The 14,005-nt window shown below is 68.5% G+C and overlaps 4 protein-coding genes across 6 annotated transcripts; all 4 read right to left on the reverse strand.

The window, feature by feature from the left end:
- Nucleotides 1-636: 636 nt before the first annotated feature.
- SMIM24 (small integral membrane protein 24) lies at nucleotides 637-2,229 on the reverse strand. The gene is made up of 4 exons (XM_084498352.1): nucleotides 2,073-2,229; nucleotides 1,266-1,383; nucleotides 1,106-1,144; nucleotides 637-977 (listed from the first exon to the last, which is right to left on the reverse strand). The coding sequence occupies exons 1-4, from the start codon at nucleotides 2,143-2,145 to the stop codon at nucleotides 893-895; spliced, it is 315 nt and encodes a 104-aa protein (XP_084354478.1). The 5' UTR covers nucleotides 2,146-2,229; the 3' UTR covers nucleotides 637-892.
- A 1,009-nt stretch (nucleotides 2,230-3,238) lies between these two features.
- SMIM44 (small integral membrane protein 44) lies at nucleotides 3,239-4,119 on the reverse strand. Its single transcript, XM_084498351.1, has 2 exons — nucleotides 3,887-4,119; nucleotides 3,239-3,593 (listed from the first exon to the last, which is right to left on the reverse strand). Exons 1-2 carry the CDS (start codon nucleotides 4,098-4,100, stop codon nucleotides 3,370-3,372), a joined length of 438 nt encoding a protein of 145 aa, XP_084354477.1. The 5' UTR covers nucleotides 4,101-4,119; the 3' UTR covers nucleotides 3,239-3,369.
- Nucleotides 4,120-6,297: 2,178 nt separating this feature from the next.
- Nucleotides 6,298-10,154, reverse strand: DOHH (deoxyhypusine hydroxylase). 3 transcript variants are annotated; one of them, XM_084498348.1, is made up of 5 exons: nucleotides 10,024-10,154; nucleotides 8,096-8,405; nucleotides 7,810-7,886; nucleotides 7,457-7,694; nucleotides 6,298-6,745 (listed from the first exon to the last, which is right to left on the reverse strand). In XM_084498348.1, exons 2-5 carry the CDS (start codon nucleotides 8,367-8,369, stop codon nucleotides 6,435-6,437), a joined length of 900 nt encoding a protein of 299 aa, XP_084354474.1. In that variant the 5' UTR covers nucleotides 8,370-8,405; nucleotides 10,024-10,154; the 3' UTR covers nucleotides 6,298-6,434. The 3 variants fall into 3 exon arrangements, with proteins under 3 accessions (XP_084354474.1, XP_084354475.1, XP_084354476.1); XM_084498349.1 differs by lacking the exon at nucleotides 10,024-10,154 and adding an exon at nucleotides 8,588-8,708; XM_084498350.1 differs by lacking the exon at nucleotides 10,024-10,154 and adding an exon at nucleotides 8,554-8,603.
- Nucleotides 10,155-10,159: 5 nt separating this feature from the next.
- LOC311423845 (uncharacterized protein) lies at nucleotides 10,160-13,507 on the reverse strand. The gene is made up of 2 exons (XM_084498347.1): nucleotides 13,301-13,507; nucleotides 10,160-11,521 (listed from the first exon to the last, which is right to left on the reverse strand). Exons 1-2 carry the CDS (start codon nucleotides 13,445-13,447, stop codon nucleotides 10,403-10,405), a joined length of 1,266 nt encoding a protein of 421 aa, XP_084354473.1. The 5' UTR covers nucleotides 13,448-13,507; the 3' UTR covers nucleotides 10,160-10,402.
- Between the last annotated feature and the right edge of the window lie 498 nt (nucleotides 13,508-14,005).

Below are 14,005 nucleotides of genomic sequence, written 5' to 3' on the forward strand. Positions count from 1 at the left end.
CCTTTTCGTTTTTTTTTTTTCGCCCCCCTCCCCTATGCAAAAAAAAAAAAAAAAAAAAAGGAAAAAAAGGATTAAAAAAAAAAAAAGAGAGAAAAAAAAAGACAAAAAAATAAAAAAGCGGAGGAAAAAAAAAAAAAGGAGAAAAGAGAAAAGTTTAAAAAAAAAAAAAGACGAAAAAATGTATAAAAAATTAAACAAGCTATGCTTCAACTCCACGCCGCGTCCGCGCTTCCTTCGCCGCCCCCACGGGGGACACCGAGGCACGCGTGGGGGCGCTGCGGGGCGGGGCAGGCACTGCCCGGGGGGGTGCCGCCACCCGTGGGTGCCCTTGCCCCACGCAGGAGGTGGCGGCTCCCCGGGGACACGCGTGGGGACCACACTTGGTGGGGGGGACACGGGGTTGGGGCACCCACGGGTGACCCACGCGTGGGGTGCTGCCCCCCCCCCCCGTGACATCATCACCTCGTCCACGTGACCGCGCCACGCACCCTCATGACTTCACCCCACCCCTCCCGTGTCACCCAGGGGTCCCGTGGGGTCGGGGGCACCCCCCACCCACCCACCCACCCCCCCGCCGCACCCACGCGTGGGTGGGCACGGCCCCATCCCCACGCGCAGCAACAGCAGAGACGGGAGGCGGGGGCGGGCTGGCAGCTTTACTGCTGGGCTACAGCGGGGGGGCCGCCCACAGCCCCCCCCGTGGGCTCCCATCACGCGGCTCCCACGCGGGTCCCGGGGGCTGCCGTGGGGGGGCGCCGTCCTCGATCCATTCCCGCGGGGCCGGGCTCCAGGCCGGGCTTTGCGCTCAGCCGGGGCCTTTCGGCTCTCGGCGTCCCGCAAAACCCGGCGCGGATCCGCGGCCGCGGGTGGGCCGGAACTCGCCCCACGCGTGTCACAGCGACGTGGCCTTGTTGTGCTCCTGCTCGTCCTCGCTGTCCCTGTCGGCCGCCGCGTTGCTGTAGGCGGCCTTCTCCAGCCTGCGGGGATGGGGACGGGGCCATCAGCGGGGCGCTGCCCCCATCCACCCCCCCCCCACCCCACCCCACTCCCACGCGTGGGACCCCCCAGAGGGGAAACTGAGGCAGGGCTGGGGCTGGGCTGGTACCTGCCGATCGCCTGCGGCTCCTCAGGGGCTCCGTGCTTCCTGCAGGGGGACACAAGGGGACACGGTGGGACATGAGGGGTCAGCACCGTGCCCTCCCCGCCCCCCTGTCCCGGGTGGGGGGCGCCGCTGCAGCCCCCCCCCAGCCCCCCCCGGCCCCCACCTGCGCATCCTGAGCTGCCAGAAGCGGTTGACGAGCAGCGCCACGAAGACGATGAAGAGGAAGACGACGACGGCCGTGAGGCCAACGAGCCACGGCTGCCACTGCTTGGAGACCACGACTGCAGGGACGGGGACAGCCGTGGGGACGGGAAGGAGCCACAGGGACAGGGACAGGAATAGGGACAAGGATAGGGATGGGATGGGGACAGGGATGGGGATGGGGAAGGGGACAGCGACAGGGAAAAGGACAGGGATGGGATGAGGACAGGGACAGCGACAGGGATAGGAATAGGGATGGGGATGGGGACAGCGATGGGGACATAACAATATGAATAGGGACAGGGACAGCATTGGGGATGGGGACAGGGATAGGGACAGCAATGGGGACAGAGACAGCAATAGGGGCAGGGATGGGAATGAGAACATCAACGAGGGCAGGGACAAGGCCAGGGACAGGGATGGGGACAGGGACAGCAACAGGGACAGGGTTTGGGATGGGGACAGGGATAGGGACAGAGGAGCCCTGTGCCGCAGAGGACAGCACCCAACATCACAGGGTGTAGGGTCCTGAGCCCGGCACTGGGGGACACTGGGGGACACTGGGGTGCTGAGGCCCAGTGAGGTGACAAAGCCACCCCCGCCACAGCCAACCTGTCCCCGTGAGCACAGGGTGCCTGGCACGGGGTGGAGCAGTCACCCCCAAATTCTCCTGTTCTGCCCCCAGAATGGCTGCTGCCAGTGCCAGTGCGCGAGGCACTGGGCAGACTGGTCATACTGGGGAGGGCAGCGGGGTGCTGGTGGCACTTACTGTTCTGTCCCCGGGCGGTGGCAGCGAGGGTGAGCAGCAGCAGCAGCCCCAGGGGCTGCGGGGACCTCGGCATCGCGGGGCAGCGGAGGGGCCCGATCCTACAGCGCGCGTGGCACCGCTCCCTGCACCCGGGGCCAAGGGGCGGCTTTTATTGGGCTCAGGAGGACAAGTGCCACCGAGTGCCATGGCAACGCGGTGCCCTTAACCCCCGGGTGGTGGCACCTCCGCCCCGCTGTGCCACCAGCACCCGCCGGGACCCCCGGACACAGCGCCACCGGAACAGCACAACCAGCACTGGGGAGACTGGGCAGACTGGGAGCAGCTGGGGAGATGCCCCTGGGGAAAGTGGGAGCAGCGCAGTTTTGGGTGGAGAAGAGGCAGATTTGGGGCTTTGTCGGTGTTGTTTGGGAAGAGCGGCTTCACGCAGCAGGGGCAGGATTTGCCCGGTGGGTGCAGACGGACGGACGGACAGAGGGACGGGTGGGTGGGGGGCTGGACGGACGGACAGAGGGATGGGGCTTATCTCTCCCCGCTGCCCCCCACGTGCCCGGGGAGTGCTGGGTGCCATAACCGGGTAAATATTAATGCCCTTATCGCCCAGACCTTGGCAACGGCCGCGGGCGGCTCCGCTCTGCCTCGCTCCGTCCTCAGGGAGAAAACAAACGGGGGCAGCACCCATGGGTGGGCTCTGTCGGGGCCCCCTCTCACTGCAACTCCCCAAGGGAGTGAAGAATCCCTAGGGGCATGGGGATGGGGTTCCCAGCGAAGGGCTTTGCTTTAAGGGTGGGGGTCTGCACAGAGCAGCCCCCGCTCACGCTGCCCCCTCCCAGAGGCTCGGGGGCGCTTTGCCCCCACTCAGATCAGCTTTGGGGGCACCCCTGGGTGCTGCCGAGCCCTGCCCCATCCTGCGGGGCCCGGCTCTGGTGGGCGCCAAACCCCATCCTCAGCACACAGCCGGGTGTCTGCCTGTCCGTCCGTCCATCTGTCTGTCCGTCCGGGTGTCTCCGTGTGTCTGTGCACGCCCCGAGGGTCTGCGCCCACACCCAGGGGCGCATCTGTGTCTGCGCCCCCCCCCAGCGCCCGCCTCTGTGTCTGTGCGTCCATCTGTGTGTCCGTGTGTCCGAGCACATCCCGCACCAAGGGCCAAGGTCGGGGCGCCCCAGCGGGTCGGGGGGCAGGGGGGTTATTGGGGTGCGATGGCAGCTCCGAGCCGCGCGCGTTGGCACCACCGCGGTGCGGGGGGACGGGGCCGGAGCGGCGGGGAGGGGACGGGGGGGGCTTCGCAGCGGGGTCCCCCCTAGAAAAACCTCTTCTTGTGGGGGTCGGCGAAGGTGATGGAGCCGCGCGGGGCGGCGGAGAGCAGCCCCAGCGGGATGTCCATGCCGGGCAGCGCGCCGGCTCCTTCGCCCTGCGGCCTCTCCTCCGGCAGGGCCCCGTCCTCCTCCGGCCACTCCACCTCCAGCGCGCCGCCCTCGCCCATCACCGCCTTCTCCTCCTCCGGCTTGGGCCCGAACGCCCAATCTGCGGGGACAAAGACGGGGCCGTGGGCAGCGCCGTGGCACCCAGGGGGGTCCCCAGCCCCGGAGCAATGCAGCAAAAACCTGAAGTGTGCCCAGCAGGCCTCATCCTGCACCGATTCGGGGAGAAAAATTCACCCCTTCGGCCAGCGGGGCCCTACCCCGTGCCCCAGCATCCCCATCGCCCCGTTACCCCTCTGGGCTGGTTGGGGTCCCCCTCACCGCCCACCCAGCCCCACGAGGACCCCATAGCTCAGCTCCGTGTCCTTTCCCAGCCCCCCCTCCCCAGGGACTCACCAGCGAAGTCGTGCACCAGGTCCTTGATGAGGTGGCCCACGATGGCGTACGCCACCACCAGCACCAGGCTGGCCGCCATCACCAGGTAGACGACGTAGCGGGGCAGGCGGATGCTGTCCAGGGCGGGGGGCTTGTACTCCACGTAGAGCACCCCGTCCTCCTCGGGGGGCGCCTGCAGCAGCTGCCGTGGCACAGAGACCCCTGGCAGGGCCATCGCCAGCTCCCCCCGTGCCCCGGCCCCGAGCCACCCGAGCCTCTGCCACGCGGGGGGACACGGGGGACGAGCGGCATCAGGGTCCCCACGGCTCCCCCACGCCCCCCGTGCTCCTCTCGCCGGCGCAGAGGGCAGAGCAGCCGCGGGAAGGAGCTTAGTGCCGGTAATCCGGGCACAGCCTGGGCGAGCTCAGCGTGGGGGGGGGCAAGAAGTGTCCAAGGTGGCTGGGGGGGGGCCCAAAATCCCCCCCTCACATGGCACTGCAGGGACCCGCGTCCCCTTGTGAGCGGGGAATCAGCTGCAGAGCCGGGGAGTCCCCAAAGGCAGGGAGGGGAGGGACACCCCCAGCTCGGGCACACTCCCCCCCCCCGGCTAAATCCCCCTGCAGGCCCCGAATCCCCCGAGCAGATGGCACCAAGCCCTTGACAGAGCCCAGCACCGCCCCAAAGCGCTGCCCTTAGCACCAGGGCTGGTGGCCAGGAGGGGGCCTGCAGCAGTCCCGGCACCCCGGGTCCCATCTGGGTCCCCCTCCAGCACCCAAAAAGAGCTGGAAAAACCCCAATCCCTTCCCGGGGTGGGATCGCCAGGGAGGGATGGAGGTGCCTGCGATGCCGGAGCCGGTGCCAAGGCAGGGCTCTGCGCCCAGGCCCTCCTCCCCGCGCACGTCCCGGCTCTGCTGCGCCCAGGCCAGATCCTGGCCGCAAAAATGCCGCCTTCGTTCCAATTCGGGCTTAAAAGGCACTTGGAGGAGTTGAGGTTTTTTTGCAGGCAGGCGGGAGGAGATGGGGGAGGGGGGAGCAGAGGCAAAAATTTGGCATCGCTCCTGCCTGGGCTGCGTGATTCACTGATGGAAAATCAGCGCCGGGAAGCAGGGAGCAAGGGTTGGAGGAGCCCCGTGTGATAACGGGGGCCGAGCACGCCGGGGAGCGCCTGGCACACCGAAACCTGAACTCCCGTGGGGCACTGACAGCGGGGCACGAGGGAAACGGCGTGGCCCCCGCCCCACGTCCCCGTCCCCAGCACCCACAGGGGTCACGGGTGGGCACAGCAGTGCCCCGAGGCCTGGCGGTGCTGCCCCAAAGCCGCCTGCCACCCGCGGTCTGCGCGGGGCGGAGGGAGCGAGGCGAGAAGCCACACGACAGCCGGCGCCTCTGCACGGGTGTGAAACCAGCAGCTGGCTGTCAGCAGCGCAGAGGAACCGAGGTCTGGCAGCTGGGGGCCCCCATCCTCTGCCTCACACCCACACCGCGGCGCTCAGGCACCCGTCTGGCTCCTGGCCACCAAAATCGTGGTGCCACAGAGCAACGGCCACAGGGTCCTGAGCTGGAACGGACTGGGACCGTGCTGGGGCTCCCCGCTCCCTCCCTGCCCCATCACAGAGCCCTGGGGACGCCGCAGCAGGGGGGGAGCAGTGGTTTTGGGGACTGCGAGGATCGAGCCCGAGTGACTCACACAGAGACTTTGGACAAGGGGAGCGGTGCCGGCAGCAGGAGGCTGGCACAGACACCCCACGCGGCAGCACCGCGAGGACTCCGGGCACAGCTCAGCCCACGGGGGCTGTGAGGGCAGCCCCAGGGACCCCCAAATGGGGCTGGACCCCGCGGGGTCGAATCACGGCTCTGCTCACACTGGTGCCCACGGCCGGTGCTTTATTTCCTCCCAGCCCCACGCGCGCCCGGGGGATTTGGGTGCTGGGTGCTGGCAGCAGGCGGCAGCCGCCGCCCTCCGGCTCTGCTTCAACACGGGGGAAGTCCAGGCAGGCTCTGCCTCACCCCGTCAGCCCTCACTGCGCTGCCATTCCCCACAGAAAGAAAAACCGTGGCCAAATCTTCCAAGCCTTGCCACGGAACAAGCCCCATCCCAGGGCAAAGGCTGCCGCAGCGCAGAGCCAGCCTGCCCCGACAGGAGAGGCCAAACCCACAGCGCCCCGGCAGCTGCGGAGGGAAGGAGGGCCCCGGCTCGGCACCAACACCGAGGGCAATTCCGAGGCTCTGCACGGCTCCAACCTACAGGAGCGAGCGCCCGAAGCCAGCCCCGACCCCTCCGGCGAAGCTCAGGTGGGGAAGGCAGAGCCCACGTGCCCCGAGCTGCCGCGATGGGCTGCAACACGCAGCGAGAGCCCGCCCGCTGCAAGCCCCCAGACAAGGGGAAGGGGCAGACGCAAGAAACGGGGGGGCAAGCAGCAGCTCAGCCTGGATTTGGATGCAGAAAGCAGCTGTATTGGTGCCAGACAGCAAACCCAGTTCCGCCTCCGCCGGCCGGGCACGGAGCCGTGCCCGCGGAGGCCGTCGGGGAAGCGCGCCCGGGGGAAGGAGGCGGCGCGCCCGGCCGGGCTCAGGCCTGCAGCTTGCAGAGCCCGTCGGCGTACTGGAACTGGGAGCCGTTCTCGTACTCGTACATGTCCAGCGCCACCTCGCAGCTCTCCCGCACCACCCGCTCCTCGTCCCGGGCGAAGGCGCGCAGGGTCTCCAGGCAGGAGGGGTGGGCGATGGCGCCCAGGGCCTCGGCGCACTCGTGCCTCACCATGGGGCTCTCGGTGCGGCTGCGCAGCGCGGCCGTCAGCTGCGGCACGCAGGCCTCGTCCTGCATCTGGCCCAGCACGTAGCCGATCTCGTGGCGGAACAGGGCGCTGCCGGCCTGGAGCCCTGCGGGGAGGAGGAGAGAGTGAGTCCCCAGAGCTGGCCGCGGTGCCAACCTGAGGCCCCCCACCCAAACGCTGTGGGGCAGGGGGAGGCGTGGGGCGGTCGGATGGGGCTGGGAGCCCACAGCTGCCTCTCTCCTGATCCGTGGGGCTCTGGGGGCAGGGTCTCGCGCTGCTCCCTCTCCCCGTGTTGCCCCACCATGGGGAGTGCAGTGCCCCATGCGTGTAGCAGCCTGCCCGTGCTGCAGAGGAAGCCCTGCAGGGCTGGGAAGCCGTGAGATGAGGTCCCAGAGCCCTGCACACCTCGGCCGGTGGCAGCAGCACGCCCTCAGCTCACAGCAGGTGGCCGGAGGGCATCGACCACTGCCCTGGGGCAGCAGAGAGGGACCAACAGGGTCCAGGGCTGTGCTCTGCCCCTTCTCTGGCCAGGACACATTCACGCCCTCTCCAGAACAATCTCTGGAGTCCAGGATGAGGCTGGGTGGCCTCAGACCTTCCAGGAGAGACAAAACAGGTCCCTGGCACCAGGAACCACCAGCTCAGACCAGCAAACCCCCTGCCAGTTACAGGCTGCGCCCTCTTTGCGAGCGAACAGCAGGGAAGGCAGCTCTAGAAGCAGCAGCTCAAGGAGCCACACAGCTCCGGATTTAGGCAAGGCCAATCCTGGATTAACCCGCAGAGAGAAGGCAGCGGGTGGCCCCAGCCGGGCCCTTACCGTCCGCCAGGGCCAGCACGGCGTCCCGGCCGCCCAGGTTGCGCAGGGCGAACATGGCTCGGTAGCGGTCGAAGAGCGGGCACGCCTCGTCCAGGAGGGCTTCGCGCAGCTTGGCCACGTCCCTCTCCTCGGCAGGGGGAGCGGGATCCACCGACTGGTAGGGGCTGGTGCTCGGCTCCTCGCCGTGCTCCTGCAGCCACTCCAGCCTCTTGACGGCCAGCTGGCACGTCTCTGCCACCTGTGGGGACGAGGAGGACGCGGCCCGGGATGCGGGACGGCCCCGAGCAGTGCAGGGAGCACAGCGCAGTGACCGCCTGCTGCTGGCATCGCTCCCAGCCCACCCCCAGACTCACCTCAACCACGGGGTCCTGCGAGTACTGCTTCAGGACATCCAGCACCACGGGGTTCCCGATGGCGCCCAGAGCTTCACCTACAGGAAAAAGACACCAGCAGGCAGCGGGGTGTCCCCGGGAGGCGTCAGGGCGGGGGCAGCCCCGCTGTGCTCCCCGGCAGGGCCTCACCCCGCCCCACAGCGGGACCACGGGCCTGACGCCGACCCCACAGACCTGACACCGCCACCCCAACACCACAAACAGCCCCACAAAGGGGCACGGGGAGGGGGCTGCGCGGGGCCCGTACCCGCCTCGTGCCGCACCATGGGCTCCTGGCGGGCGTCGCGCAGCACGGCCAGCAGCACGGGGATGGCGGCCTCGTCCCGCATCTGGCCCAGGCAGTACGCCAGCTCGTGCTTCAGCAGCTCCGAGCCGTCCCCGAAGGCGCGGCCGATGCAGGCCACGGCCTCGGGGCCGCCCAGGCCGCGCAGGGTGAAGAGGGCCCGGAACCGGGCGGGCAGCGGCTGGGCCGCGTCCAGCAGCGTGCGGCCCACGGCGGCCACCTGCTCCTCCGTCACCATGGCTCCCGCTCCCGCTGCTCCGGCCCCGTCAGGCTCCTGCGGACAGGGAAAGGGCTCAGAGGGGCCGCGGGCTCGGCCCCGGTGCACCGGGAGGGAGAGGGGGGGGGTGGGAGGGGAACCGGCTCCAGGCCCGGAACGCAGCGGGCGGGTCCCGGCGCCGCCCGGACCCGGAAGCGGAACGGACCCGCAGCGCCGCCGCCGCCGGGCCCCGCACTCACCGCGCGCCGCCATGCTGCGCCCCCACGTGACCGCGCGGCCGCTCCCACCCGGAGCTCCGCGCGCAGGGGGAGCCGGGCCCGCGCACAGCGCGCGTGCGCACGGAGCCGTCTCGCCAACCCCTCCCTGCCCCCCCAGCCCCGCCCCGCCGGGTGGGAGCGGCCGGGGGAAGGGGAGGGAGGGGGAGGGGGAGGGGGAAGAGGTGGGCAGCGCTGGCGCATGCGCAGTGTGTGTGGGGGGGCGAGTGGGGGCGGGGAGGGCTGGGGAGCGCCCTGGGGGTGTGGGGTGACCATGGGGGGGGGGGCGGCCCCACACGGCCTCTGGGCTCCCCACAGGGCGGCCTCATAGACCTTGGGCTGCCCCAATGCCCCCCAGGGGTACCCAGGTGCCCCCCAGGGCTACCTCACAGCCCCCTAGGCCTGCCCCATAGCCCCTGAGCTGCCCCACTGCCCCCTAGGCCTGCCCCAGTGCCCCCCAGGGCTCCCCCACTGCCCCCCAAGGCAGCCCCATAGTCCCTCAGCTGCCCCACTGCCCCCCAGAGCTGCCCCCCGGGGCTATCCCATAGTCTCTGAGCTGCCCCACAGCCCCCAGCACCACCCCATAGTCCCAGCCCCAGCCCAGCACTCTCCCCATTTCACCCCCCGGCCATGCCATACACCCACCCGTGCACCGTTCAGCTCCCAGTTCGGCCCCCAGTCCCCGAGGGGCACCCAGCATCCCTGCCGCCAGCGTGCGGGACCCTCCTGCAGGGCAATTTCCACCCCCCTGCCGCTGTCCCGAGGTGAACGTGCTCCCCACCGCTCCTTCACACCCACCCCTCTCCCGGGACCCCGATCTGCTGCTGGGCCCCACAGATGTAAAAATGGGGCAGGCTGCAAATGGGCCCCGTATGACACCGATGGCACCACCAGCAAGCAGCCTGCAGTGCTCTGGGTGCCGGGAGGGCGAGAATTTGGGGTCGGGGCCAAGGCAGGGAGGGGGCGGCTGCCCTGCTGCCTCTGCTCGCTGCTCCCCGAGCCCGGGGGTGGCGGGCCCGTCCCCGAGGGCAGGCTGGCACTGCCCGACGTGCCCGTGCCGCTTCCCCGCCTACCATCTGCAGCCGAAATGCTGAGGGAGGTGTCTGCGCGCCGGCAGCTGGCTCTGCCCTGGCACGGCGAGGCGAGGCGGCGTGCCACGGGGCTGAGCCGCGGTGTGATTTCTCAGCCGATAGCGGGCAGAGCCGCGTGCTGCCCCGCACACCGGGGCTGGGATCAGGGTCAGGAGGCGCTGGGCAGCGGGACGGGGCGCAGACCCCCAGCACAAAGCCCCAGCCCAGCAGAGCCAGAGCTGGGGGTTGCGGATGTGGTTCCCTTCCCCACCAGTGCCAGCCCCCGGCCAGTTGCTGCTCTGCCCCGTTTCCCTTTCCCTCCCAGGCACGTTCACACAACAGGATTTGTACCTTCAGGGGGGTTCTGCCTTCCTCGGGTCCCCTCCTGAGCTCCTCCCGACACAGGGGCCATGGCACAGAGACCTGCTGCAGCCAGGCCCCGTCAGCAGCCGGTGTTTATCCACACCGAGACAACCCCACAGCCCTCTCCGCAGCCAGACCGTGATCCCCGCTTTATTTACACAGCACAGAGCACGTCACAAGATCGATCGGATCCCAGGAGAGAGCACGGGGGTGAAATACATCCCGCTGCCTGCACCCACAGGAACAAAACCAGCAGGAACCAATGGGCCGGTGCGGCAGTCCTGACCGAGCAGACCGGTACCGGTGGGCCAGCGTTGGGGACATCCACCGGAGCCCGGGGAGGTGCACAGCCGTGTCCCTGCTGCCATCAGCCCTCCCCGCAGCTCTCGAAGTACTGGCACATCAGCTCACGCACCTGCTCGGCCCGGCCGTCCTCCATGGCGGCGGGTGCGGGCTGGCAGGGCTTGGGCAGCTCGGTGGGCTCGGTGCCCTCCAGCCACTCCTCGTTGAAGGGGTTGTCGTGCGCCTCGCAGACGTTGTGCAGGATGCAGCAGGCGAGGACGAGGGTGGGCAGCAGCTCCAGGCTGCAGTCGTCGCACTTGAGGAGGATCTGCCAGCGAGCCTTGAGGCGCAGGAAGGCGTTCTCGATCACGCTGTGCGCCCGCTTGAGGCGGTAGTTGAACTGCAGCTGCCGCTGGGTGAGGTTCTCATCCTCCTGGTAGGGCTTGAGGATCCAGTCCTGCAGCGGGTAGGTGGCGTCGCCCAGCAGCACGTACTTCTGCGCCTTCCCCATGAAGTCCTTGGGCGGGTTGGGGCACAGCCGGCCCTCCTTGGCCAGCACCCACAGCCTGGAGCTCTCCAGGACCGCGCTGTTCTCCATGCTGCCGGGGAAGGCGGTGGAGACGTCCCAAAATTGGCCCAGCCCGTCTACGGTGGCCTGGGTGAGGATGGAGTGCCAGCCCTGGCCGTTGCAGTAGTCGGCGCTGAGGCGCAGCGGGGGGTTGATGGGGAGGTGGAGGCTGTCCAGGGCGCCGATGCAGTGGGGGAAGCCCCAGCGGGCGCGGAAGATGCGCACCATGTTCTCCAGCTCCTTCTCGTTGGGCAGCCGCAGGTAGAGGGGCTTCAGCAGCAGGACCACGGCGTAGCTCACCTCCCGCACGCACGTCTGCACCGTGGAGGGCCCCACGCCGAAGAGCGGGCTCAGAGTCTGGTACTCCACGTTGGTGGCCAGGTGCCACAGGGCCACGGCCACCCGCTTCTCCAGGGGCAGCGCGGGATGGAAGTGGGCGCTGTGAGGAGCCAGCCCCGGCCGCAGCCGGTTGCAGACGTAGAAGAAAGTCTCCCGGGACATCCGGAACTTCTCCAGCCAGTCCTGGGGACCGAACTCCTTCAGGACCACCCGCTCCCACCAGTCCGCGCCCCGCACGCTGGGCCAAGCGCGGGGGTAGAAGTAGCAGCTGGTTCTCCTCCGGCGAGCGATCAGGAGCTGCAAGGCAGCGGGGAGGCCACGGGGGCGTGAGGCGGCCGTTCCCCACCCCAAATTCCCCAAACCCACGTTGTTTTATCCCTCTGAGGAGGACACAGCTCAAGGACCTCAAGGGGCGCGGGGCAGGGAGGCCGCCCGGTGGCTCCAGGCTGGCAGAACCTGGGTCCAATTTTCCCGTTTTTGGGAAACCCCATCCTAAAGCCACCAAACAGCAGCCGTGAGGCTGGACAAGGGGCCCAGGTTGCACCGAGGAGTGTTGTGGAGGAGCCTCCTTTTGGGGCCGTCAGCGTGTTTGGGGTTTCGCTGTGTTTGTACCTTCTGAGGAGCATTTTTGACTTTCCTGCAGCAGAGCCAACCGCAGGCCCGCCAGTTACTGAAGGGGCACCGAGCCCCCCGTGCTCCTGGCTCTCCCACGGGAATTGTCTCAGTTTCAAAACGCTAAAAACCAGCTTTAAGCTAAAATGGAGCTTTTTTTTTTAAATTTTTTTTGGCCTTCCTCAGCAGCTGCTCCAGGAAAGTGATTCACAGAGCTCCCTCCCAGCCCGCTCGTCCCCGCTGCCCAGTCCCCAGGTCCCCACACCCCCGTCCCGCACGTCCCATCCTTTGTGTCCAGGCTCCCCCCCCCATCTGTTTTGTCCCTCGTGTCCCCATCCTCACCCTTTGTGTCCCTGCTGACCTCCGTGACGCCCCCCCCCCACGTCCTTCCTATCTCCCATCCCTCACGTCCAGGTATTTGTGTCCCACGTGTCCCCCATGTCCCATCCTTTATCTCCCCTTGCCCCCACGTCCTTCATGTCCCCATCGATCGCATCCCATCTTTTGTAACCCGTGTCCTTTGTGTCCCCGTGCCCTCTGCACCCCCTGTCCTTCGCATCCAGGCTCACCCCCATCCCCCACGTCCCCCAGGTCCCATCCTTTGTGTCCCCCGTCCCCGCTCTTTGTGTCCCTGTGACTTTTGTGTCCCCCATCCCGTGCCCTTCCTGCCCCCCACCCTTTTTCTCCCCCCTGCCCCATCCTTATCCCACGTCCCTCTCTGACCGCACCCCATTTTTGTGACCTCTGTGCCCCATGCCCGCCCCATCCCTGTCCTTAGTGTCCAGTCCCCATCCCCGCCCCCACCCTTTGTGCCCCTCTACACCACCCCACATCCCTGTGACCCCCCCACATCCCTGTGACCCCCCGGTGTCCCTGTTATCCCTGTGTCCCTGTGACCCCCCCAATGTCCTTGTGACCCTCCCACATCCCCATGACCCCCACATCCCTGTGACCCCCCGTGCCCATGCGACTCCTCCCATGTCCTTGTGACCCCCTTATGTCCCTGTGACCCCCAAAATCCCCATGACCCCCCCCATGTCCCTGTTATCCCTGTGTTCCCGTGACCCCCCCGTGTCCCCAAAACCCCCACATCCCTGTGACCCCCTCCATGTCCCTCTTACCCCTCCATATCCCTGCGACCCCCCCATCCCTGTGACCCCCCCCATGTCCCTGTGACCCCCCAAGTGTCCCTATGAGCCCCCCATCCCTGTGACCCCCCACGTCCTTGTGAACCCCCAATGTCCCTGTGACCCCCCCACATCCCTGTTATCCCCGTGTTCCTGTGACCCCCCCGTGTCCCCAAAACCCCCACATCCCTGTGACCCCCCCCGTGTCCCTATGACCCCCCCAATACCCCTATGACCCCCCTCACCCCCTCCCCACCCCCCATCCCTCCCCACCTCCCCCTCCCCCACCCCCACCCCTTTCCCGTTCCCCCCCCGTTCCCCAGCCCCCCCCCGGTACCGTCATGAGCCGTTTCTGCCTCTGGCTGTAGTAGTGCCGGAGCCATGCTCTCCGCTGCTGCCCGTCCCAGCGGCCGGCCATGGCCCGGCGCCGCCCGCCCCCCCGGCGCAGCAGCGCGCCCAGCAGCAGCAGCAGCCGCTGCCGCATTTTCAAACCGGGAGCCGGGGCCGCCCTGGAAGTGATCGGCCGAAAGGGGGGGGGCACCGAGGGACCGCCGGGGCGGTGCCGACAGCCTCGGGTCGGGGCCGGCCCCCCCAGACCTCCCCCGGGGTCGTTGCGGAGCCCCCGGGTTCCCCCCCCCCCCCCCCCGGGATAACGGGGCCGGGAGCTGCCCCGGTGCCGCCTGCGCCCCCCCCCCCTGCCCCGCGGGGACCGAGCCCGGCAGCTTCCAGCGGGACCCGGACGGCTCCCGGGCTGCTTAACCCCCCCCGGGGCTGTTTAACCCCCCCCAGGGGATGTTTTCGCCCCCCCCCCGGGGCTGCTTTCAGCCCCCCCGAGCTGCCGTTCACTCCGGGGTCTCCGCAGCCCCCCGGGTTTTTGCGTTTCTGGCTGCACCACCCATCGTGATAAACCCGTGTGTGTTGAATTTGGAGGAAAGCTCGAAAAGACACGCCGGGCTCAGTTTTGGAGAAAACCCCACGACAGCAAAATAAAAAATGCCCCGATAAGCAATGCAAGTGTCTTGGCTGTGCTTCAGAGTGGTGC

This window comes from Aythya ferina, assembly GCF_964211825.1.
Source record: "Aythya ferina genome assembly, chromosome: 26".
Lineage (NCBI taxonomy): Eukaryota > Metazoa > Chordata > Aves > Anseriformes > Anatidae > Aythya > Aythya ferina.

Excerpts from the sequence above, each read along its gene's own strand:
- SMIM24 (XM_084498352.1), bottom strand. The coding sequence starts at position 2,145 with ATGCCGAGGTCCCCGCAGCCCCTGGGGCTGCTGCTGCTGCTCACCCTC. Across the intron at positions 1,384-2,072 it reads CACCGCCCGGGGACAGAACA|TCGTGGTCTCCAAGCAGTGG; the intron begins GTAAGTGCCACC and ends CCGTCCCTGCAG. Across the intron at positions 1,145-1,265 it reads TGGCAGCTCAGGATGCGCAG|GAAGCACGGAGCCCCTGAGG; the intron begins GTGGGGGCCGGG and ends GTCCCCCTGCAG.
- SMIM44 (XM_084498351.1), bottom strand. The coding sequence starts at position 4,100 with ATGGCCCTGCCAGGGGTCTCTGTGCCACGGCAGCTGCTGCAGGCGCCC. Across the intron at positions 3,594-3,886 it reads CCTGGTGCACGACTTCGCTG|ATTGGGCGTTCGGGCCCAAG; the intron begins GTGAGTCCCTGG and ends TTGTCCCCGCAG.
- DOHH (XM_084498348.1), bottom strand. The coding sequence starts at position 8,369 with ATGGTGACGGAGGAGCAGGTGGCCGCCGTGGGCCGCACGCTGCTGGAC. Across the intron at positions 7,695-7,809 it reads CGCAGGACCCCGTGGTTGAG|GTGGCAGAGACGTGCCAGCT; the intron begins GTGAGTCTGGGG and ends TCGTCCCCACAG. Across the intron at positions 6,746-7,456 it reads CGTGCTGGCCCTGGCGGACG|GGCTCCAGGCCGGCAGCGCC; the intron begins GTAAGGGCCCGG and ends TCCTCCCCGCAG.
- LOC311423845 (XM_084498347.1), bottom strand. The coding sequence starts at position 13,447 with ATGCGGCAGCGGCTGCTGCTGCTGCTGGGCGCGCTGCTGCGCCGGGGG. Across the intron at positions 11,522-13,300 it reads GGCAGAAACGGCTCATGACG|CTCCTGATCGCTCGCCGGAG; the intron begins GTACCGGGGGGG and ends GCTGCCTTGCAG.